The sequence below is a fragment of the Macrobrachium rosenbergii genome, chromosome 31 (assembly GCF_040412425.1).
Source record: "Macrobrachium rosenbergii isolate ZJJX-2024 chromosome 31, ASM4041242v1, whole genome shotgun sequence".
Classification (NCBI taxonomy): Eukaryota; Metazoa; Arthropoda; class Malacostraca; order Decapoda; family Palaemonidae; genus Macrobrachium; species Macrobrachium rosenbergii.
In genome coordinates this window covers 32,753,836-32,778,571 of record NC_089771.1, presented here as the reverse complement: position 1 = coordinate 32,778,571, position 24,736 = coordinate 32,753,836, and the positions used below count along the sequence as shown (strand labels likewise).

General features: G+C 38.2%; 1 protein-coding gene across 10 annotated transcripts in view; it reads right to left on the bottom strand.

Annotated features, from left to right (window-relative positions):
* Positions 1 to 282: 282 nt before the first annotated feature.
* The window catches only part of ena (enabled), a 205,831-nt gene continuing 181,377 nt past the window's right edge, over positions 283 to 24,736 (bottom strand). For 5 of the 10 annotated variants that reach the window (XM_067132624.1, XM_067132626.1, XM_067132625.1 and 2 more), the window contains 6 exons: positions 14,915 to 15,080; positions 13,942 to 14,097; positions 12,975 to 13,309; positions 11,571 to 12,210; positions 10,561 to 10,807; positions 283 to 10,273 (listed from right to left, as the gene is read on the bottom strand). In XM_067132624.1, the coding sequence (XP_066988725.1) occupies positions 10,245 to 10,273; positions 10,561 to 10,807; positions 11,571 to 12,210; positions 12,975 to 13,309; positions 13,942 to 14,097; positions 14,915 to 15,080 (1,573 nt within the window). In that variant the 3' untranslated portion in view covers positions 283 to 10,244. Of the gene's footprint in view, positions 10,274 to 10,560; positions 10,808 to 11,570; positions 12,211 to 12,974; positions 13,310 to 13,941; positions 14,098 to 14,914; positions 15,081 to 17,148; positions 17,205 to 24,736 lie in introns of those variants that run through there. The other 5 variants (XM_067132628.1, XM_067132629.1, XM_067132620.1 and 2 more) reach the window with 2 other exon arrangements.

Here is a 24,736-nt window from a genome sequence, read left to right as displayed (position 1 = left end):
TTGTCAGTGCAAAGAGATACCAATGATGAATTGTTTGGTCTTCATAAACTTTGCATATCTTTGTAGAACAGTCCAGGCCCTGATATGGACAACAGAGAAAGTAAGGGTGTTCCTGTCCACCAGTCACATTCCTTATCTGGCAACCTTTCTAACATAACTTGAGGCATGGCCAAATGTAGGTCAAGTACCACTTAGCAATAGCTTAGTACTTGACTGAACCCATTTTTGTTAAAACTTTTCAGGAGAAAATTATATATAATGAGCTGCTAAATAAAAACCTGACACAATTGTATATTTTATTTAAGAACATATGAATACATATCAAAGATGGGACTGGTATTCTAGCACGAGCTGGAGAGCATACGACTTGAGGTTATCAGGACATCTACATTAAGCTCTTTGTGAAATCAATTAAAAAATATTTTATTTGAAGTCGCTTAATATGAACTTACTTTCAAGTTCGTTACAAAATAGACACATCATTTGCTTGTATTTGTCAAGTTCACAATTCTATCAGACCTCAATGATGTCCCGACACCTACCTGAGATCACAAAAGGTAAGTTCACTGAGCAGTGCCCCCTCACTGATATGCTGCTACTGATAATACTGCCAAGTTCGTTCAGTTAATTTCTCGGTACTGTTTAATATGTTGAGTTTTGCTGGCCTTGGCAAAATTTTACGTACATTTACCTATTGCACAAACCTTGTCATGCTTCATCCACAACGTTTTACAGTCAACCATTTTTCCCTTTTAACATCACATCCTCTACATAAATTAAAACCACTGTACTGACAAAGCCAAGAATACAAAACTGGGGTACTGTGCTTATTTCTCAGTGTGACCTTGCTGTTAGAATTTAATGCCTCACGAGCCCTAGTGTGTATCGTCAACCACTCACTGACTTCAGTCTCACTAACATTTGTGCACCAAAAGCATTTATTCGGACAAATATCTGTAAAAGGAACAGAACCCACACTGTAGGGAAATAATTAACCTGCATCACCTGTAACATTTAACATGTCTTTTCAAATTACAGTATATCAATATAGCAAAGATCAACTTTATTATTACAAACACATAGTCCATGGATACAATTAAAACTATATATAAAATATTGGGAAAATCCACATTGTAATATATTTATCCTAAGGAAAAGCAACAGAAGTATTATCAAATAGAAAATGTAGCAGTAAGATGAAAATCTAATGTGTAACAAGGCAATTCTGTCATAGATTACAGTACACTGAACAAGAAATGTTATGATAAGGACTAGGTGGCCAAGTGTTTTATGGAATCACTTAGAGTAAAATACAGTAGAATTCCATCACTGCTTGTACAAGATAAAGCTAGTCCCCAACCAGTATGTTCTCATACTTCACTGAAGTATTGTAAGCATACCAAATTAAGGACGACAACAACTTTGGTTTTATATTTTTTGTCTTAAACATCCTATCACACAAGAGACTTAACAATTTTTTTGTACAACTCAATTTTATCTATCCAATGTCATTACAAGGAAAGTAAATGAATTATCCAAATAAAGACTTCAAGCTAGGAAGCATTCATTACTGTGAGAAAGTCGCTACACCTAACTTCGTTATGAGCTAGCAAATGGTGACCCATAAAAATTATACAATGAAATAAGACATTTAATGCAAACTGATATATCATGAAATTATTGGCTTCAAGGCAGTAACTCCATTGTAAATTATTTTTTATTTTACACTCCAAGTGCAGAAATAAAGGTCAAAACTGCCTTGAGACTAAAGGTCTGCTAAAGTTGGGTAGGCACAGATTGGATCTCTACAGATACTGGACCAAATAATGAGAGCAGGAATGGGAAAAAACTGTACAAAAACTAATTTTGAGACAGCCTTCCTCATTCTGTAGTTTTCTTAAGATTAACTGACTTGGGAGACAAATTTGCATCTCTCCAATTACACTTTCAAGTTGGAGTTCAGCTACAGATGTGCTTGCTTGCTTTTGCATTTTTGATGAGAGATGATCTTGAACCTAAGTTGGCTTTACTTGGTCTTCAACTCTCCAAGTGTTTCAAATGTTGACAAGCGCTTGGTAAATTTGAAAAATGCCTAAGCATGGCTTTTACTTTCTTTAGCTGGTCAGGTCTGCATCTGCCTTAGCATGGCTTTAACTTTCTTAGCTGGCCAGGGTTTCCCTGTCTGATGTTGTTTATCCTACAAGCATCTGGTGAACATTTTCAGATATTCACACTTTTTTTTGTGATTATCTTTTAGAATTTTCATCACAAAAATAATTTTTTTTTTTATATTTCAGGGTCAGCTATTCAAAACTGTCATTGTTCTATTTTTTTTTCCATTATAAATAGCAGTACCTACAAGAAAAGCAGAATGCCTGTTTACAGTACCAGCATCAAATAAATTTAAAGAATTTTAAAATAATCTGTATCTTTCCCAGGTATACAAACCTGAGTCTTTTATATAGAAGTATCCTTCAGCACCAACTGGAATTAGTCATTGAACCTGGTAACTGGTGGTTAATGGGGGGTGATTGAGGGAATACCTCTAAGTGACCACCACTAGCCACAAATTCATTGGCTGCAGAGACACAGTGGAGTGGGTGAGGTGGGTTTACTATAAAAAGACTGGTTTGTGTACCTGAGAAAAATATAAATTACTTTCAAAATTTATTTGTTCCTACAGAAATACAAACCATCTTTTATACCAGTGACATTCTTAGAAGGGAGGTCCTCCCATTCACTTGATGAACTGATCGCTACCTGAAAATATCATGCTCATGGTAGTGCTTATGTTCAGGGGTTAGTCATGACTCCTGTAACCTTCCACCAGTCTGGTGAAAAGGTTGACTAGTGCAGTAAGGTCCAGAACACAGTATCCTACCTATAGAAGGGTACTCAAACTGAACTAGAACTGAAACTTCCACTGTTAATGGAGTGACGATTGCTCTTAATCAAACTGATCCCAACCACTGCAATAGCCTGGCAGCCAGTGGTCTGGTTAAACTATTTTAATAATAAATCCCATTTCATACTGGCAGACATCCCAGTTATGTGGTAAGCTATCCACTTGTGTATCTGCAAGTGCCACAAAGGAAAGCAAGAGCAGAGCCTTTATCCTTCCTTGGCAAAGTTCCACTAAAGATGTTCTGTATATCAGTTATTTTTGGAAACCTGCAGGGAAGCGACACTTCCAGTGTTGCAAGAATGTTGGCCTGTAGATGAGGTGAGTCTTATGGCCAGAACCACCCTTCCTTCTCAGAACAATCTTGAAGAATGTTTTACCCTTCCTTCAATGCAACTATAACAATGCACTTCAGGAGGAGGGAAAGTTCATAATACTCTCGAAGGGATCCTGTCATCCCAACACCACATAAACACTTCTGTGACTTGCACCAGAAGAGAAGGGCAGTTGAGAGAAGCTGTTGTAGCTCAGCATCAGTGAAGAAGGTAGAGTGAGAGCAGAAATCTGCTCCCGCGAGAGGAGAACATGAGTGCCGTGCTTACGAGCATACCTGGGTACTTGTTTGTTAATTGGGCATGATATCTAACTTTTATCCTTCTGCCCCACCTGTTGAAAGGAAGTAGGAGGACTTCTTCCTGAAGAAGCCTGGAAGAAAATCAGTTTTCCAGGTAACAATAACAATCAAAACATACATCTGGCAAATGTTGCAGACGACATTCAGGTGGGAGTCTAGTAACTACTTATAGAGCTGTCACAGAATTTTGAAACTGAAAATCTCGTAGTGGCCAAAAAAGAGAGAACTTAGTTCCGATGGACAGGTATTCAAAAGTACACGTTTCTTGGAAATGTGTAAGCATGAAGTCGTACCCTATGATGGACTACCGCACAGCTTGTGCCATTCCATCTAAAAGAGTATGTAGCACATACTCCTCAATGGATAGGATTTGCAGACCCAACAGCAGTCCAAGTCAACCTCTTGGGCACTTACAACTATTTGCTCCTTTACATTTTAAACCCTGCCAGCAAGGCTAGAGATCTTGCAGAATCTGAGGGGAAGGTAAGACAGTTTGCTGTCAGAGAGAGAAAAGGGTGGTAGTCTTTCTAAGACTATAGTGACTGCCCCCAGAAGGCCTAAAATCCAGGAATCCACTTCTGTCTTTGTACTATTTTTGAATGGGAAAGTTACATAGTTACCACCCTCTCCCTCATTCTTTCCCCTTCCCTCTTACTTGGCTGTGTCTTGAGGAAGACAGAAGGGGTGGGGAAGTCTTTATTCCCCTTCCTAAAGGAAAAATGCCTGGGATACTGGTGTGGGAGTTGAGAAGTTCTTACTTCTCAACACAGGAATTTGAAGGCCTAGCCACATCCAAAGGAGGGGCTACAGGTCGCTGTGCTGCCACAAGGGCTGATAATATTCAGTTGGTGGAAATGTTAACTCAGGCCCCTGTTCCCCCTCCACTACCAACTCCATGTTAACTTATGAATGGGGTAGTGTCAAGTCCAACACCAATGTGATGAGGGGGTTTCTTGCTTCTTCCCTAGGGAAAGAGGGAACAAATGGAGTGTTCAACTGCAGCGAAGGGGAGGAAGAAGAAAAACTACTCTTCCTTCTTGCCCCTTGTTTGAGTCTAAACTTCATCATATAGTGAAAACCAGCAGCCTATGATAGTCATTTCTGTTGTGGAAGGAGTCATGATCAGCCACCAAGGCATTCTAAGTGTTTTTAAGGAAACCTCCTATGGAGCCATTTCTGTTGTGGATCAGTACCACCAAGGCATTCTAAGTGTTTTTAAGGAAGTTGTAAGCTTGATTACTGAAGAACAGGAACTGTGTTCCACAGATCAGGAAGTTAACCTGACCAAAATGTCAAAAGCAGAATGCAACCACAGCAGTCAGAACAACTGCTTTACCTCCTGACTAGCTCTTCAAGAACTTGTTTAATAAGGTTCACAACAGGATGGCAGTGGTTATTTCCTCAATTTCATTTGGTTTGCCAAGAGCCAAACAACCTACGTACCAATACTGCTGTGCTGGGGTACTGGGAGGAGGAAAGATGTAACCTCTTGAAATTGTGGAAGAGAATCCAATGCTTCCATATGATTAGTTGAAACTGAATTTACTGAAGTAACAAGTTTGTGTGCATTAAAATGAAGGTAATAACCTGAAGACTATAATCTCTCTTGTGAGTGTAAAATCATGGGGAATCATAGAGCAGGCATCCTGAGTGTCTGCACCAGAGAACCAGAGATGTTCAGGAAAAAGGTAGGTCAAGAAAAAGCTGCTGGAGAGATCGTTACAAAGTGCTATCCATCCTGGCCTAAGTGTACCATGAGTGCATACAAAAATAACTTTCCAGCACTCAAAGTACTGAAAGGAGGAAGTTTGTTACTCACCACACCAACAACCTAATTTCACTTAGTCTGATGACAGTATGTATTTTGAGAAGAAAGTGCACTTATCTCAACCATGCTAGGCCAGAGGGTAACGGAGAAAATGCTGCGTGAAGCAATTCAAGATCACTAACTCTCCCTCTGCTTGGGAGAGATGGTGAAATATGTTTCCAAACTTCCTCAGCCAATGTAAGTGGTTGCATTCCAGTTTTGAGTGCACATCAATGCATGGTCACCATTACCTAAACTGAGCTGATATATCCCACAAAAGATGCAACTTGAACCTGTTCGCATTGGAGTGCGCCCAATCCTATGATCAAGCTTGCATCAGTGAACAGGTTGGCATGTTCCAACCAGGTGTAATTCAAGGACACACACAGGGAGTGATTACTGCACACTGGTCTGCAGACCAGGTACACGAGGACAGGACTGTATCACCCTTAAACACCTGAGATACATGTCCAGTCCAAGGATCAAGCTCTTGCTCAGGTGTGTAACCAGATAATCTTCAATGCACAGGTTCTATCAAGTGTGTATTCAGATATACATGGAACTAGAAGAGATTTTCCCTGGAGAAAAAGCTCTTTGCTGCGCACATGCCTAAGAGCATGCACATTCATAGCAAGCAGATAGTGCTCCCCTACTCTATACCTCTTAGCGTAAGAGAGAAGGGAAGAAGAGGTGGAGGTTACAAAGTCCTGGCTACAGCAAAAGCAGACGAAAATGTTGCAGCAACAGCAAATGCAGCTGGTGATATCATAAAAGTTGCAGTAGCAGCAGCCATTACAGATGATGCATAGTAGAATGAGTAGGATCCCCATGTCCTTTGACAACTGACCCAATCCTCAGAAGGGTAAGAACAAGGAAGGCGTTGGAAAGACTTTGGTAGACAAGGGAAAGGTAAGAGGTAACTAACACTTGACTGAAACCTCTTCTACCTATCACCTTCCAGCAGCAGTACTACCTCCCCTTCAACTTAAACGGTGCTGAAATTTTAAAGATTAATGAACAAAACAGTGGGAAACCATGAATAATGAAAAGTGGAGGGAAGAAGGGACTAATCCTTCGAACCTCAAAAAAAACTCAGAAAACAAGGAAAAACACAAGATCAACTTAGGTGGAGGTAAGCAAAATGTTCTCACATGGCAGTGGGTGAAGAAAGTGGCTGGTGTCAGTAAGTGAATGAGGGGTATTCTCCCATTCATACCCCTTAACCACTAAATCTTACAAAGTTCAGTGAGTGATTCCAGCTGGAACTAAGGGATACTCCTGTATAAAAGATGATGGTTTGCATCTCCCTAGGAGCAAAATAAATTTCAGGTTGTCAATAGGTCAAAAAACTAGTTTCCATGTACAATTTCATCTTATATTACTGTTCAAGATAAACAGACTACATTGTGTGCACTGGGGATTTCAAGTGAATCTTATTAGGTACTGTAATATACATGACTTTTTCGTGGTTACAGACTTACTTGAGTTTCAACAGTCTGATAAGAAATACTTCTGATTCAGATTAGATTACCTTATATATTTGCTATAAACAATTTAGCCAATGTTAAACAAAATTGGTTTCTGTACATGCTCAGCATGTATAAATGGAAACCAAAGAAATAAACCTGTATAAGCTGCTAAACCTTGACTAAGATTATTGGCCCAATAAGGTATCTAAAACATAATGTTTAACATTCTAATAATAAAACTTAATACTCGCTATAGTATGATCTTTAACATTGTCTATGTTAATTTTCAGATTCTATTGGGAGTGTTATGAATATAGTTTTCTTTAATATGAAAAACTAATGCAGTGGTTAAAAAGAACACCTAGAAATTAACGTGTGCTCTTCACCGATATTTATCATATTGCAATGCTGCATCTTGTAGAAAATTACTAAATGCCAAATTTGTATGACATTATTATCACCAGCAATTTTCCACAATACTACAGCACTATTTTACCTGTTTTTACAAGAACAAAGTATCTACTGGGAATGAATAAATAATGGAATTACTTTTCAAGTATCTTGTGGGGACACAAGTATCAGTACCTTCCCCTGCTTCCATTTTCCTCTTCATCCATAAAACACAATAATTTACAGAAAATGGAAGCACTTAACTTGTAAGCAGCAATAAATAGATTATAAAAGATAGCTTTGTTGGTTTGTCTAAAACCTCCTTACAGCATCTGGATAAGTTATTTGACAATTATGGGGATGATTCTCTCCATCTCAACATTCTGCATGTTTTCAGGTATGCGGTAACTTAAAAGGTTACTAAATAAATCTTAAAACATTTGAGCAACTGGACATCCTTCACCTGGTACGCTGTAATTTTCATCAGTAACGTTTTATAGAAAAGATCAATTACAGTAGAACATTTGAAAAATAATACTGTCATAACAAACATAAAAAAATATGTTGTGAATAAAAAATCAACGTTTTAACAAATGCCTGTAAGCCTGACTAAAATGCATTCACGAAAATGATAAAAACATCTTTATCCGAAATTTTACAGCTGAAAGACAATCCTCATCATGAAGGAAACGTGTAAAAGTCATGGTCAAATGTTAAACAAATGCAAACCACACAGAATTATCCCCTATAGTCAAAATTCTCATCTGTGCTCCAAAAATGTTTGAAATCAGTAATATAATAGAGAAAAACTGCATTAGATTAATAGGTAACTACACCATATCAACTTCGCTCCGCTGAAGTTCACTTATAATATAATGATCATTGTTTACAGTAATCATCCCATGACAAACATGGTGTAATTGATCTTCTTAAGGAGTCTTGACTAGATACCAAACAAACCCTGGTATTCCATGTTTAAGACAGTCTGGTAGAGTGTACAGACCTGTAGGATCTGTACTATTCAAGACTGTTTTTTGAAGCTCACTACTCTTGCTAGACATGAGTTGGAATGATAGAAAAAAAAAAAAAAAAAGAAATTTCAACAATCATGTTAATGAAAATGACCGATCGGAGCTCCAAGTACGCTTGCTTGAGTTGAACACCTTTATGTCCACATAACATTAATTTTAACTTGTCACTGTAAACCAAAGACAAAATCTTGTGAATTCGAATACTGTAAAAAATTCAAAAGACCAGCTTCTTGGAAAAAAGTATATGAAGGACCAAAGATGTTTAAGATTAACTGGAGTTCCTGCCAATAAATATTGATATTAAATGGGTCCTTGTTTACCATTTGCAGCTTTTGCTTGCTAATGATAAAAATGTAAATGACGCGATTCGACCTGTAAGAGAACTATCTTATATAATGTTTCTGAAACATCAGAAGGAGTAACAACTCATATGAAATGAAACGTATGGCAACAAAAGATGACCTAATAGTACAATACCGTTACTCTTACATAAAAAATTTAAGGTAACAAACCCATGTAATATAATCATCTAAGATCACCTTAGAGACATTGTCTTTGGTTTACTTGTGGCAACAGGGAGTACTTCATACCTTTACAACTGAGAACAGCTGGTATCTTACTCAAAAAAAAAAAATTGACACAGAAGAGATGATAATGGTGAAAATTATCAAAAAGAATATCCGACAGGACCTTTTTCATATAATGAATACACTTCATAGAAAAAAAAAAGATCAGCACTAAGTACTTAATGAACTACTGTACAACTGACTCAACTATATTGCCCAGCAGGGGCATGGTTCAAAAATCCAGTCTAGAGTCTGTTCAGCAGCATAGGTGAGCAAAGACCACAGAAGCACTACCACTAACAATCACCACAGTATCTACACGTATGTACAAAAGGTAACTGAATTCCACCATTGTAATCAAGGTATATGCTAATGTGGCATAAATATTTCCATGATGATGCATAAAAAACACTAGCAAGAGTACGAAAACTGACACTGTACTAAATGCAAAGGCTTTTAGGCCCCAAGAGGGTGGAGCCATCATACCCTCCTGATTCAGGGCAATGAGGATTCATATGTACAATGGGTCAAAGGAGGGAGGGGGAGGGGGGTGCAAATTGGGCCGGGCTAGTACAAAACTTGATGTGAAGACCTTGGGATAGGCAGTGTGGCTGTCATATACAATTCTTAATAAAGCACATGAGTTGAAGGTATGGCTGTACAGCATCATTCTGTCAAGCCAGTCCTAGAAACGAATCTCGAATCAAAATTAGATCGTTTTGTATGAAAACTGAAACCTGGTGTTATACAGATGACAGAATACTTTTCAATGAAAATGGCCAATATCATGACAAGTATCAACCTGACATTTTGCTCAACAAACAGCACACTTAACACAACTGAGTATATTTAGCATGATTTAATGATCACTACGTCTGCCACTACATCAAGTCAATTGAGCTGTACATTTCATCAGTATTTTCAAAACCTGACATGTCTCTGGAAGCATAGCTTCAATGCAATAAAATAATATGGATAAATTATAACATGTGATCATTATCAGTTCATTCCTGATGAGAGTAACTTTGCATACTGTCTGATGAGTGATGATACCATATGAAAACATGAAATTGCCGTCAATGCTTCAGTAACACAAAGCCAAAACGCGCCCAAGTTATAAGATAACTGTCCTCTCAATTTCAAAATATTCAGTCTTTTAACTTCAAAAGTAAAACAAAGAAATGGGGCACAGAACAGCACATTGCAGTATTTTTGCACCTTGAAGCACTTCTACTAATGATTTTAAAAAGGCTTCTATTGTTGTGATTGTTTTACTTCATATATACTTGCCATATATGAGCATTAAAAATGTTTTTCCCCATTACACCAAAATTCATTTTTGGTACAGAAGGTAAATGGTCCCTAAATCACACGTCCTGCAAAGTTGACTTTTTGGTAAATGCCACCAAATACTTGAATCTGCATTTCTTCAGTTCTTATCACACTTATCTTCGGTTTAACTCCATTTTCACAGCTGTGGAAGAAATATTTTAGGAATTAATAATGAAACAACGAAAGAAGATGTATCTTCTTTGATATCCTGAGCAAAACTCACACTGAAGCAACCTTTCTAAAATGTAAGCAGAAACTTGTCATTAGCTCGGAATGATTGTTACATTTCATCCCATTAGCTCGGAATGATTGTTACATTTCATCCTACAATCAATGCAGCCAAGGGTTGTTGGACAGATATGGATAAACTGGAAAAGTGAGGTGTTGCCATAATTGTATAAATACAAATCAAAAACATGTTACACTTACCATCAATAATTTCTTGTTTTATTTTCTCTAATTCCTTCCTCATTTCATCCATGATTTCATCTTTTAATCTATCTAAGTCTCCTGCTGATGCACCACCAGCAGCTGAGTCACCAATACCATTGACTTTAGGGGCACCATCATCTGATGTGGAACCAAATCTTTTTCTAGGAGGTTTGGGAGATTCTGGGCCAGGTTTTCCATTACTAGAAGTGTTGCCTGGGCTCTTTTGTGATGATCTTGGTGGATCCTGTTGAAAAAATAAAAAATGCTTTAAAATCTTACACCAGACAATAGTTCTTAATTCCTCAATGGGGTAACTTGAAGCATTCACTTTTAAATAGGTATATTTTATTAGGCTGGAAAATATTTGATGTCCATAACTTCTAAGTCAATATATACTTATATTGTGCAACAGCTCAACAAACTTAATGGGGATTCTTTATCACTCAGCCTCAGGACCTTACGCTAATGTTCTGGACATGACACCATATCATAATGTGTGTCGTTAGCTTGATTCTTTGAGAAAATATGTCTAAGAAATTTTACTTTAAAAAATTTTCCTGTAATCATCAACAGAGCTATACATTAGCCTTAATATTACTTCATGTCAAAATGTTTCAGCAATTTCTTCTAAACTGATTATTCTAGTAAGGTCTATTGACAATCATATAAGCTCTACACATAATATTTGAGATATATAATGGCTTTGGCCGGATCATCAATCATCAATGATTCAAGTGCTTTAGAAGTCTTAAAGCCTCTTTAAATTAAGGTTAGTCATGCCTACTATTCATAAGAATTTTTAAAGTAACTTGTATTTTACAAATTACAGAGATTTATCATAAATCTGTATTTTGCATATTACAGACCTGAATTACAGACTTATCATAAACTTCTCAGCCATAGCGACCAATGCAAGCTATCTACTGTACATCATGATGGCAACAAAGTTAACAGGACCTCACATTCAACTTCCCTAATTCTGCAATTTACTGGTTAAATTCACACACCTGGGATTGTGTCGGCGATGATGGAGGATCCTTGTTTTTAGCCCTACGACGTGCTAGCGTGGCAGCCATTTCATCCATCATAGACATCATACCTCCTAAACCTGGTCTCTCGCCAGAACCTCGGCCAATGCTACCTCCCGAGCTGCTTGAACCAGTGCTCTCACTATCGGGGGCCCGTGTTTTACGTAATTTTGCACCGGCTAAAGCAGCTGCCAGACCACTATTTCCAGATGGTTCATCTGATGACGACTGTGATCGGGCAAGTCCTCCTGGGGGTGGAGGTGGTGGGGGAGGGGCACCTGCACCGGGAGGTGCTGGTGGTGCCGGAGGTGGAGGGGGGCCACCAGGTGGTGGTGCTGGTGGTCCACCCATAGGAGGAGCTGGAGGAGCAGGTGGTCCTCCCATAGGAGGAGCTGCTGGTATAGGAGGACCTGAAGAAGGCAGTGGTGGAGGTCCACCTGATGGAAGAGGAGGAGGAGGACCACCAATGGGTGGGGCAGGTGGCGCTGGAGGTGGAGCATTAGGTGCAGAATTTGTACGATGGTGACCAGGCGGTGGTGGTGGTGGAGGAGCTCCCATATTTTGTTGGCCAGCCATGCAACGCTCCTGCATAACGGCCACGTCTTCACGAGTCATAGTCCTGAAACAAGCATTGTAGATGATATTAACAACCTAATGAAAACATGATGACCTGAAAAAATGCTAGTATGTATGTGTAGAAAATATTCACAGCAACGCTATAATCATTAAAAAAATATCCATCATCACAAAAAATAAAAGCATGCTTCACACACTCCACTACAAAATTTGTATCATAAAATATCTACATGAAAAACTCTGTACAGTGTATCAAGCTACCCTAATGTCAAAAAGCATGTAGCTAATATATCAGCGCTATATCACAATACTGCACATCCAACTTCACTATTGCAAATCAAGGAAACTAAAAACAAACTAAACTTTCTAAAGAACAGAACACCACTCCCAGCAATTGCCAGAGGAGCCTAGAAACCAACTAGTACTCTAGCAATACCGTAGGAGGATTCGACTACACATTATCGCATGATGGAGAAATGAAGGGTCAAGGTGCACAAATGCTATCCATCAGCACTGTATATGCTGCATTTGAATATATAACAAATATTTCATGAATATAAATACAGGATACATCTTTCCTGGATGACTTCAAAACACATAATAAGATGGCCAACCAAACAGCAGAGAAGCATATACAGAGGCGATGGAACAGCCACCCTATCCCCTTCCGTTAGTGAAAACAGCTGTGAGTCAGCATCAACGCAGCATCAGTAGAGGAGTAGCGGTAGTAGTGGTCCCTCGCCCGTGCACCAAGAGAGAGCATCAACAGCCCGGGCAGGATGTATGGCTCCAGCGTCTTTACTTTACCGTGTGTCATGATAATGGTGGAAGTTGTCGTAGGTCCTGTCGTAGGTTTTCTCGTAGTGGTTGTTGTAGACATGGGGATCAGCATACCTGTACCCCATATCCTCGTCGTTGTAATGCTGGTTGTGGTAGTGCGGCTGCGATGGCTGCGTCATCATTGCTGGGGGCTGCGGCGGAGGCTGGTGCTGCGGCGGCTGCTGCTGCTGTTGTTGCTGCTGCTGCTGTTGCTGCTGCTGCTGCTGCTGTTGCTGGATTGCCGCCATCTGCTGGGCTGGGGGAGTTGCATGAGGGGGAGGAGGAGGAGGAATCTGACGAGCATTCCCACCATTATTGAGCACCTGTTTAACAAAAGCTTTGTAATTAGTGAGAAAATCAGGTGAAAAAGTGCCTCTATTTTAATTATTCTTTTTGCAAACAATTTTTTTTATACAAATACTTCAAAATAAACTAAGGACCATTTCACATTACCTGTTCTATGCAAAACTTTGGTCAAATATGAGTAACAATTGCTGTACCGATGTTGTCACAAAAATGTGATAATGCCCATTTTCAAGTAATGTACAATAATTCTCTGCCATTTACAAACAAGAGAGAAAATTTGTTTTATTCCACTCATAAATTTGAATTTTTCATAGACTGATCTAAAAAGGAGTAACAGTTTAATAAAACCCTCTTCAACTCAAAAGACTGGAACCCAGAAATCAAAGTAGATCTATCACCAGTTACTTCCTTTAATCAACAGTACTTGAAAAAATATATATCAAATATTCCTTACCTGAAGAATGTCTCCTCAACCATGAACCAGTATTATTTACTACTTTAATCTTACCAAGATTGAACTCTACTGTTCAATGTTTTTGAAAATGTTCATATTTAGGAAATTCTACAAGCCCCTCTTTGTCCTTTCAAGAGGTGATAACTTACTATTGCTATTATTCTATGAGAAATGAGTCAGAAGGTAACCACCCACCTCCAAAGCTTGGAGCATGGCATTTGCAAAGGCATCTGCGTCATCTTTACTGGAGAAATTCAGACCATAAACCTGGCGATTGTCCCTCCACTGATGAAAGGTTACAGTTGCTTGATTATATTTTAATCCTTTTAATATGGCACAATTTATTACAACCTGCAAGAGGAGAAGAATTCAGTTATTCGTGAATTAAACACACTTGAACTTATCCTATTCCATTCTTTCCACGTGACTAAACCATCTCCAAATGTTCAGAGCTGTCCTTTCCCCTATGATGAATTTTTTACCTCATATAAGTATCCATATTGTTCTTTTAATTCTTCTTATGCCACATATACAAAGAGTTCATCTCCACACATTGGCCTTTTTTTTTTCTTACATTAGCATTCAACGTCCATGCTTCAATTTCATAATAGAGAGTTAGCTCAACAATTCTTCCATAGGCTTCCTAGGCTTCAACAGAAAATTCAAGCTCAATCTAATGCACATACCACACTGCTATCTTTTCATCATACCATCATCTAATAAAATCCATGAGTAACATCAATAAAATCAGTATATTCATAAAAGTTCCCAAGGTAAACACATTTCACCAAAAAGGCTCCTTCAAAATGCTTTACACTCAAATAGATTCTGGTAAGAATACATTCAACACATTACCATGTTTTTGTAATGAAACTTTTAATGTAAATATATTCTCAATCTATTCTTTCTGAATGACAGCCCTTGTGGAATTTTCAATAATAGAACTAAGCCATGACTTTGACTTAATTAAAACAAAAGTAATTTACGATACTCTTCTGGTATTTTAAAGACTGCTTAAACTAAAAAAAGACAGATATCCATAACTTAAAGAGGATTGGAATACTAATCCAATATAAATACATCTTGAAAATTACACACTCTCTCTCTCTCTCTCTCTCTCTCTCAAAAAGCATCCAATAACATAAAACCAAGCCTCTTTCTCACTCACCTCGTGGTCCTGAAGCTTTCGGCCAACAACCCTAAAGGTGTTGTTGAGCTGATGCTGATATATATGTACTTTGGACAGACCTGTCGAGGAGCCGGAGGGCAGCCACTTTTTATTGACATCGTCGTAGATCATGACAGATGCCCTCGCACTGCAAACGCTGTGTTCGCTGCAAGATCGAAGGATTCGTGTTAAAAACAGGGTACAAAATGTCTGGCTTCGTTCACTACATAGTACTAATCTTCACGCAACATTGTCAAACTACATGAATTTAGCTACGTTCAATAAATAGTACTATACTTAAAGCAGCGTTGTTAATATTATATAAATTTTCTAAAGAAGGAATTGTATTAAAAACAAGAGTACAAATGTCTGGCCTCGTTCACTACATAGTACTAATCTTCACGCAACATTGTCAAACTACATGAATTTAGCTTCGTTCAATAAATAGTACTATACTTAGAGCAGCGTTGTTAATATTATATAAATTTTCTAAAGAAGGAATCGTGTTAAAAAGAAAATACAAAATGTCTGGCTTCGTTCACTACATAGTACTAATCTTCACGCAACATTGTCAAACTGCATGAATTTAGCTTCGTTCAATAAATAGTACTATATTTCAAGCAGCATTGTTCATACTATATAAATTTTCTTTAGAGGAACATCCCAAAACCTTGGGTTCAAAAATATGCATAACTTTTGAGAAATTATAGTACACTTCGTAACACAAGTTTATGAACTTGGATAAAAATGTTACATTGCATTCATGTGGTTATCAACATACCGAGTTGCCTTACAAAATTTTATACTTAAAGTCCTGTCATAACGAGACCCAATTAACTGTACGTGGTTCTTCACACTATGTTATAATAATATTAATAATAATAATCGTGAAGTATTCCACAATGACGTCAGTGTAAATAATATATTAGAAATATATATATATAAAAAACGAGAGCTTCGATAACCTGCTAGACTCTCCTTTTCAATCTCAAATGCTCTCATACATACATATACATATATGTATACTGTATATATAAATTTTGTAGAATTCACAAATAATAATGATAATAATAATAATATACTAATAATAATGCGATACAATTTGAAGATGAAAAGGTAAATTTAAGACGCATATAACCGTCACTTGCCGAAGAACAATTAACAACAGAAAATAATCATCACAGCACGAAATACAATGATTTAATTGCGATTCCCAGAAAGAGCAAGGTTACATCAACGCCAATTATTAACCTTATCACACTAAAAGCCTCCGCACTGTCCTGGGGCACAAAAATAACAACACCCGAAGGGCGTGGTCAGGATACATTAAGCTCTTAAAACTCCACCCGCCCATTTCTCATTAACAGAAAAACCCAGCCATATCACAAAACACTTTCCTTAAGCCGCGAGCTATAGCGCTCTCTCTCTCTCTCTCTCTCTCTCTCTCTCTCTCTAAATCATTTTACCACCAAGGCAGACTTTCCTGGAGTATAATCACGTATGTCGAAGCAATGAGAATCTCTCTCTCTCTATCAAAATCATTTTGCCACAAGAGTTTGCCATTTTCCAGTAGTATAATCAACACATGTTGAAACGATTAAAATCAAAACTGGCCGATTCTCTCTCTCTCTCTCTCTAAATCATTGTGCCACAAAAGACAGCTATTTTCCTTGAGTATAACCACATACGCCGGAATAATGAGATTCAAAACTGGCATTTCGGACTGTTGTTAATTATAATCACATGGCAACAGCGATGGTGGAAGAAATGTAAGTCGTCAGTGTACAGAAATCCTATTAAACTGTTGAAGCAATTTATTATTATTATTATTATTATTATTATTATTATTATTATTATTATAATGCACAATGCTACACATTTTTAGGGAATAGACCGAAAAACCACTATAAATTAAGCGAGGCTCCTGATATTCAAATACTCGTATGTAAGCTAAAAAGAAAAAAAAATAATTCAAAACAAGAACGATATGGAAACAAACAAGGAAACAGCAATTGCATGTATACACAATATATATATATATATATAATATATATATATATATATATATATATATATATATATATATATATATATATTATATATATATATATATATATATATATATATATATATAATCTAATTAGATAAAATAAAGAATTTGTGAAAAAATGCGACAAGACGAAAGGTAACACGGCAAGGCTCTTCAAAATAGTATCACAGACACTTCAACTCACGGCCAACAGTATCCGTAGCACGGCAAGAAAAACAGTTTCATCGCTGCACAATAATCGCACGAAGGATCTACGGCACTGATCGGTGTGACGTCATGACACAAGTCGACAGAATACGGATGGTGTCACCATGTCACTGTAGGGAGTAGCGCACACGCACTCTCTCGTCGAGAGGGACAAGAACTAAGGACGAACATGGAAGCTACCCGCTGAAATAATTTGGGCGTGAGCACCCTTCCTTACTTACTTAGTTACATACCGTACATACACACGCACATATATGTACGTAACCCACACACGTATACTGTATATATATGTGCGTGTGTGTGTACTACAAAAATATTTGGTATTCCCTTCACCCGAATAATGTTAGCAGTATCCATTCATATCAATGGGAAACAGGGAATGGATTCAAATAAAAACACGAAAACAAGGGGAAATACATTGCTGAACATACAATGGCACTGTCTAACGCAAAGGTATCACATTTACTCCATAATATCATTCATGAATAAAATGACCAGGACCCTTCGCTACGCTGATATGGATGGTGAAAACTAACTGACGGTGGGATAATGGAATAAACATTATAGCAGGCAAAAAGCATGGTACTTGAAAATGCGATCATCCACTCAACGCAGGAACGCCTTGTGTCTAAAGCAATGTCGGTCTTAAGAAGAGTAGGTTATTTTTAAATATAAAAAGAGAGCTTTCCGGTACGAAGAATGTTTTCTGGAGCGGAGAGAACAGAGGTTACTTGTACGAAAACATTCTCTTGTTTTCCAACATTTCATTATTTGAGCATCCAACTTAATCATCGCTTTCTGCTGTTACATTTGTCATTCTGCAGCAAGAAATGTCTGATAAACAGAAGTGTAACTGTCAAAAGAATGACGTGACTGAGGGATCATTACAACTTCATGGATTTTAAACATTTTACACACATTATATATATATAGTTTTGAATGCCCCTCCCCTATATTTTATTCTCTCTCTCTCTCTCTCTCTCTCTAATCATCCTAGCGCCTTTAAAGGGGCTAAAGAGCCAAGGCACCCATCGAGAGCAACGAGGCGTGATGACGTCAAAACCCTCAATCAGGATATGAAAACTTCAGCTGGAACAGAGATATCGCACTTGGGCTTACACGGGCAGGAAATGCCTCCACATTCAGCCTTGTTCAGCCCCATGCATAAGGAGGTAGCGAGCGAAAACTGGGACGACACGAAGTGGACGACTTGACCTACAGATGGATGACGCGGGAGTGAAAACAAACGATAAAGGATGCGGAGGACAACATTAATGAGGTCGAGGAAGTAAAATAATATCGAAACTTCCTTATTTATAAAACAGACATAAAACACGTTCAGCCCCCATGCTTAAGGAGGGAGTTGGGACGACGCGAAGTGAACGACTTGACCAGGAGATAGATGACGCGGGAAGAAAAACAAAAGAATGTGGACAAAAATAATCCCTTTTTAGAAAAACATAAAACATGTTACCCGAGATATTCTGAATCGCCGCAAAGAAGCCACATCATGCACGGCGATAAATCATAAAACCAACTCTAAAGAATTTACTGCATAATCACGAATGAATAATGCGTTTCCGTTAAAACGTGAATGGGACACTGGCTATTCAGGCAAATGATGCTTACCCATAATTTGTTTATCGCCATTGCTCCCATAAACGAGATAACGTAAGAGCACTGCTGGAATTTTCAAATGATACGTTTACGATAATGGTCATGGCTCAAAATTGCTGTTTCCATACTTTTTTATCCTACAATGGGAACATTTCTTAAATCTGGGCGGTTTTCACTTTCTAGGATGAATGCCTTTTACGTTGTGAACTAGTTATAATGTAATGTCATTATATTTTACGCTGATTTTGCAAATCCACATATTTTGGTTAAACCTGTTGCTTAATAATGCAAGAACCATGAAAGGTAATTCTGAAACATAGCCAAATTTAAACGTTGGAATATGACTAATAGGTGACAAGATTAACATTCCCAAGGCTTAAAGAACAAAAATACGATAAAAAGACATGTAGGAAATACTTTATGGAGATCAATGTCTTTATAAACATCAATTCAACGCACAATTAAGCCTAAGCTAAGAATACTTCAAATAATACTAATCTAACGTATTGAAAAGATGAGAGATTGATGATAAAAAATTAAATATAAAATGGAAAAGTGACGTTCCGTCGATGGGATATTCTGTAAGTTCAACTTCCTTCTTTGTAGTTCGCTTCAGTCGTTGACTTACGCCACACACGAAGAGGTCTCTCTCTCTCTCTCTCTCTCTCTCTCTCTCTCTCTCTCTCTCTCTCTCTCTCTCTCTCTCTCTCTCTCTCTCTCATGACCTTGTCACGAATACTAATACGCCATCCTGTGTTGTCCCTCTCGGGTGCGTCCTGTCCCAGTTCTAGTTTTCGCTTCCCCTTTTGATCCTGCGCAGGCGCAGTTCGAACTTATTCTTCTCGCGCCATTACGAGTTAACAACTTACACAAAAGAGGTCACTTCCTAACACTAAGCTGTGACACCGTATCGTTCTTCCTTTTTAGGGCTTGTGGGTACACCCAGGAACACTTTCTGTGTCCTTTGATTCTGACGCTGAGGAACTGTTGTCAATTAGACCAAGGTACTGCTGACCGTTGCTCGGTTTCATTGTTTAATCTAACGTCTGGTTTTCTTTCGCACGTGCATATTAATAATGATAATTGCATATTATTACCAGTAATAGTAAAGTTTCTGTGCAAAACGCTTGAAAACATGCTTCATCAAAATAAAAGGCCCAAAAAACACTATTTAGTCGTTGCAACCATATATTTCGGACACTTCCTGTGTCCCTGTTCACTGGTAAAATCACACACTAAAGTAATTATGAGCTATATGAAATATTAATGAATACCTCCATTATAGCATTACTGCTTATGAAGTGTGTCTAACCTGATCACCTCACCAGAATCGAGTGGTTTACCATCATTTAAACCATCAACCATCAGTCAAAGGCTTTGCAGTGCAAAGGTCTACAGAGACGAGAGTTGATCCCCTTTTGGTGGGGCCACCTCCTCTAGCGGCAAGATGAATCAGGATAGCCAAAGAGTGCGGCCACTGTAACCTCATCCGGGGACAGATTTGAAAAACCTCTTCATATCTCTAAAGCGTCCACATGAAATACAGGGTGATTCAAGGAAAGTAATAGGCTGAAATTTTATTTTTTTCCAAGAGAGGACACAAGTGACAAGGAACCAAACGAGTTAAGTGTCATACACAGCACATTTGAGAACTACTTAGCAGTCAGTTGAAGCAAGATAATGACCCTTCTGGGTAGGTATATGAGACGGGTAATGCTGTGCCAGTTTTTTTGTATAATGTTTACCAACAACTCAACAGTTATAAGTATGAATGTGGCAGTGACAATTGTGTTGTTTCCCGGGAACCACCCCCTACTTACCGGTCTTTGATTCCAGTTCAAGGGCAAACTACGAAGTGGTTTTCCTGGCAGAATTATAGATGCTGATCGTCGTGGGTTATAGATAGGCCATAATACTACTTTCAAGAACAAAGCAATATTGTCTTCAGGTTTTTCAATACACAGTTTGCTTGCATATTCATTCACCTTTAATTGCTAAGTCCTATCTCCTCGTTATTCATATGGGTCTAATTTCTGCGTAAGCTTCCTTTGCGAGAAGCGCAATCGACACGCTTCCCGCGTCACTTTAACACGCTAATAATCGACGACGTTCACTTTCTCACGCTGCATCTTGTCCCCAAGGACAACAACACTCCTGATCAGGAGCCTCGTAATCAGTCACGCTACTTGCCAAGGGATCGAGATTCTTTGTTTGATGCACGTGACGTTCTGGGTGTTCGAAAGACCTTATAATGGTAATTTGTAATGATGGTCGCGCAAGTGAAGTTATTGCTGTTATTATTTCAACCGGTATTCAGAAGTAATATAATGAATCCAAGAAGCTCTGGTTTTGTTATGAAGCCTCCGCTAAGTAATAGCACTATATATATAATAATAATAGTAATATTCGTAGTGGTGGTATTACGAGAAGGGCGAATACTTCCCAGTTAATCTATTTATGGTATATAGACTCTCAGTGTTCCCCATGCCAGGGAAGAATAAACCGCTTTACACACACACAGAATTAGGCAGTTGGGATCACCGAGTTTGTCTCAGAACATGATAAAAAGTTCAATTATATACATAAATAACTTATAGTGACTGAAATACAACGATTTTGCACCGGGACCCTTCGGTGCCAGTGAAATTGCAAGAACTGACTGCCTAAAATGTCATTTTAAGAAAAAATTCCCTTTTGTATATAAGCAAAATACTAAGCTTAATTTAAAAGGGGTTAATTTCCATATGAACTGTCAACGCAGAGACCATAACGAGAGAGAGAGAGAGAGAGAGAGAGAGAGAGAGAGAGAGAGAGAGAGAGAGAGAGAGAGAGAGATATCTATTCTTCCTTTCGCTTCTGGCATGTCAGCGCCAAGTTGGAAATGAGTCTACGGTCGGGACCGAGACCTCCTGGGCGGCTCTGTTCTGCAAACTTGGCTGCAACAGTAGAGTGGTTCTCTTCATAATTCCCTTACTCAGTGTTCCTGGGTCTTTCCTTTCTTTTTTCCTTTGCCACAGGAACCACGCCCTATGCACCTCAATCATCTCATCCGTCGGCAGATCTGAAAATGCAGGCATTAGGCAGCAGGGCGCTCTGTGTTCGCATGAACTCATTACTAGAGATTTCTGCCACGCTGCCACTTTTCTTAATTAGGACCCGTGATGTGACAGCCGTTTTATATATATATATATATATATATATATATATATATATATATATATATATATATATATATATATATATATATATAGTGACTATATTCACTTTAAATATACGTAAATTCAATCCACATATGATTCAGTTATAGCGATATTCAAATAACTACAAGGTCCACCATTTAAGATTATAAGTAAATTGATTCACGTAGATTTCGTATAATTACTTTTCATTCCCGAAAAAAAAATGTAAGGAATGCCATAATGTGGATCCACGTCATAAACAAATGTAAATAACACTAATATTATTATTAGAGACTGTTATTTCTGGAATAAAAACAAACAACTGATGATCAAGTCTTTTCTTTCGCCAACTCATTCAAAGCTTTTTTTTAAAGTTTATTCCATTTCATATCTAAAGAAAAGTCCAAATTCATCTTAAGGTTCGGTAAAAAATGTAATTCCTTAACATTTCATTACATGTCGTTGCAAATTCATTTTCCTTTTTAATCCTTTTAATAACGACGTATTCAACTGGAAGATGGAATATACATGGAATACAGAATTTAGGCCAAAGGCCAAGCACTGGGACCTACGAGGTCATTCAGTGCTGAAAGGGAAATTGAGAGTAAAAAGGTTTGAAAGGTGTAACAGGTGGACAGCCTCGCTGTTGCACTATGAAACAAGTATTAGGAAAGGGTGGATAGCAAAATGGGAGAAATATGAACGGAGGTACAGTAAAATGAATGAAAGGGGTTGCAGCTAGGGGCCGAGGGGACGCCGCAAAGAACCTTAAGTAATGCCTACAGTGCACCGCGTGAGGTGCACTGAAGGCCCTACCCGCCTAAAGGGTATTCAATTGGAAGAACCAGTTGGTTCAATGTTCCCATTCCATTTAGACTTTACACACCAGCAATTAACAACATTCGGTAAAAACACTCTGGAAAAAAAAATGATCCCGAATAACGGTATATAAATCTTCTTTCGCCACAGATGGTCCTGCCAGGGAAAAGACAGATGGAGAATCTTCCACACGCCGCCTGAGAGGATTTCAGAAAAGCCTCCTTAAGGCGACAGATGGGTGGGCGTCTTCTTCCCGACGTCTTCTCTTGCACTGAGCCTCACACGCCGAAAATCTCGATGAGAGCTGCTTGAAGGTTCATGTCCCGAGATATCGGGGGTTTTAAAACATTAATGTTGAAAGGTTTGATAGTGCTGCTGCTGCAACAACAACAACAACAACAACAACAACAACAACAACAACAACAATAATAATAATAATAATAATAATAATAATAATAATTTCTGACAATGTTATTTTTTAATGTAATAAAGTCCACAAATGTGTGGAATGGCTACAGACTCAATATATAAATAAATAACGGAAGCATAAAAAAATGAGCAAAAATACATAAAATGCTTATGGGTTATACTAAAAATATAATCATAAAAACACACTTGAAAAAAAAAAGCACACATACACGCGCGCGCACGCAAGCAAGCACGCAAAGCCGAACACTGGGCGAATGACACAAAATGCCTTTTGACACCCACGCTGCATAAATCTGCAATTACCGCGCATACGCAAATGACGATAAATATAAATAACAAAACTTTTCATTTAAAAAAATAAAACGTTGACAATTAATTAACCTTGCTAATTAGCCGAGATTCATACATTCACAAACTCAAGCTGAATATCAAAGGGACGTCTTTACTTAGCCCAGTCCTGAAGGGAAAACCTCGAAAGGAAAAAAATAAAAAATGCGCCAAAGATTCTTCGTCGCAATCGAGTTTTCTGTCCAGCGCGTAATCAAGGCCACCGAAAATAGATCTATCTTTAGGTGGTCTCGGTATAATGCTGCATGAGCCGCGGCCCATGAAACTCTCAGCCGGCCGTGGTGGCCTGCGTTGTTGCGTTGCCAGAAGCACGATTATGGCTGACTTGAACTTTAAATAAAATGAAAACTACCGAGGCTAGAGGGCTGCAATTTGGTATGTTTGATGATTGGAGGGTGGATGATCAACATACCAATTTGCAGCCCTCTAGCCTCGGTAGTTTTGAAGATCTGAGGGCTGACAAACAAGCCGGCACAATAGTTTTCTTTTCAGAAAACTAAAAACGATACATAACGAAAAAAATAAAATAAAAAGAGACTTCTACACAATAATAAAACTTACGATTAATTCTATCAGGTTTGAACCGACAAACGAAAGGCAACAGCAAATACCAAACGGCAGCAAAGAGCAAAGCCTCGGTCATACCGAACAACATCTTATTTTATTGATCAGCTGACCAGCAGGCGCTCGTACCCACTCACTGCTGGTCCACCGCACCTGGCGATTCTCATCACATACGGAACCCATAGACTAAACACAATTAAACCCGAGACGTACCCATCGCAAAAAAAGCTGGAGAGAGAGAGAGAGAGAGAGAGAGAGAGAGAGAGAGAGAGAGAGAGAGAGAGAGAGAGAGAGAGAGAGAGAGGTTGCAATGTACATCAAGATGTACTTGGTAAGTTTTTCTTAGATCCAGATTGAAAAAAGAAATTAATTCACTGTTGAACCAAATGTCATGAATTGACGACAGAATATGAAAATTATAAATTACATGAAAATATATATATAAAAAATACTAGTCAGTCATTTCTCGGGAGCTACTGATGCAATGGGCAATTATAAAATCACAAGAAACGTAATATTATTATTATTATTATTCAGAAGACGAACCCTATTCATATGGAACAAGCCCACCAAAGGGGCCACTGACTTGAAATTCAAACCTCCAAAGAT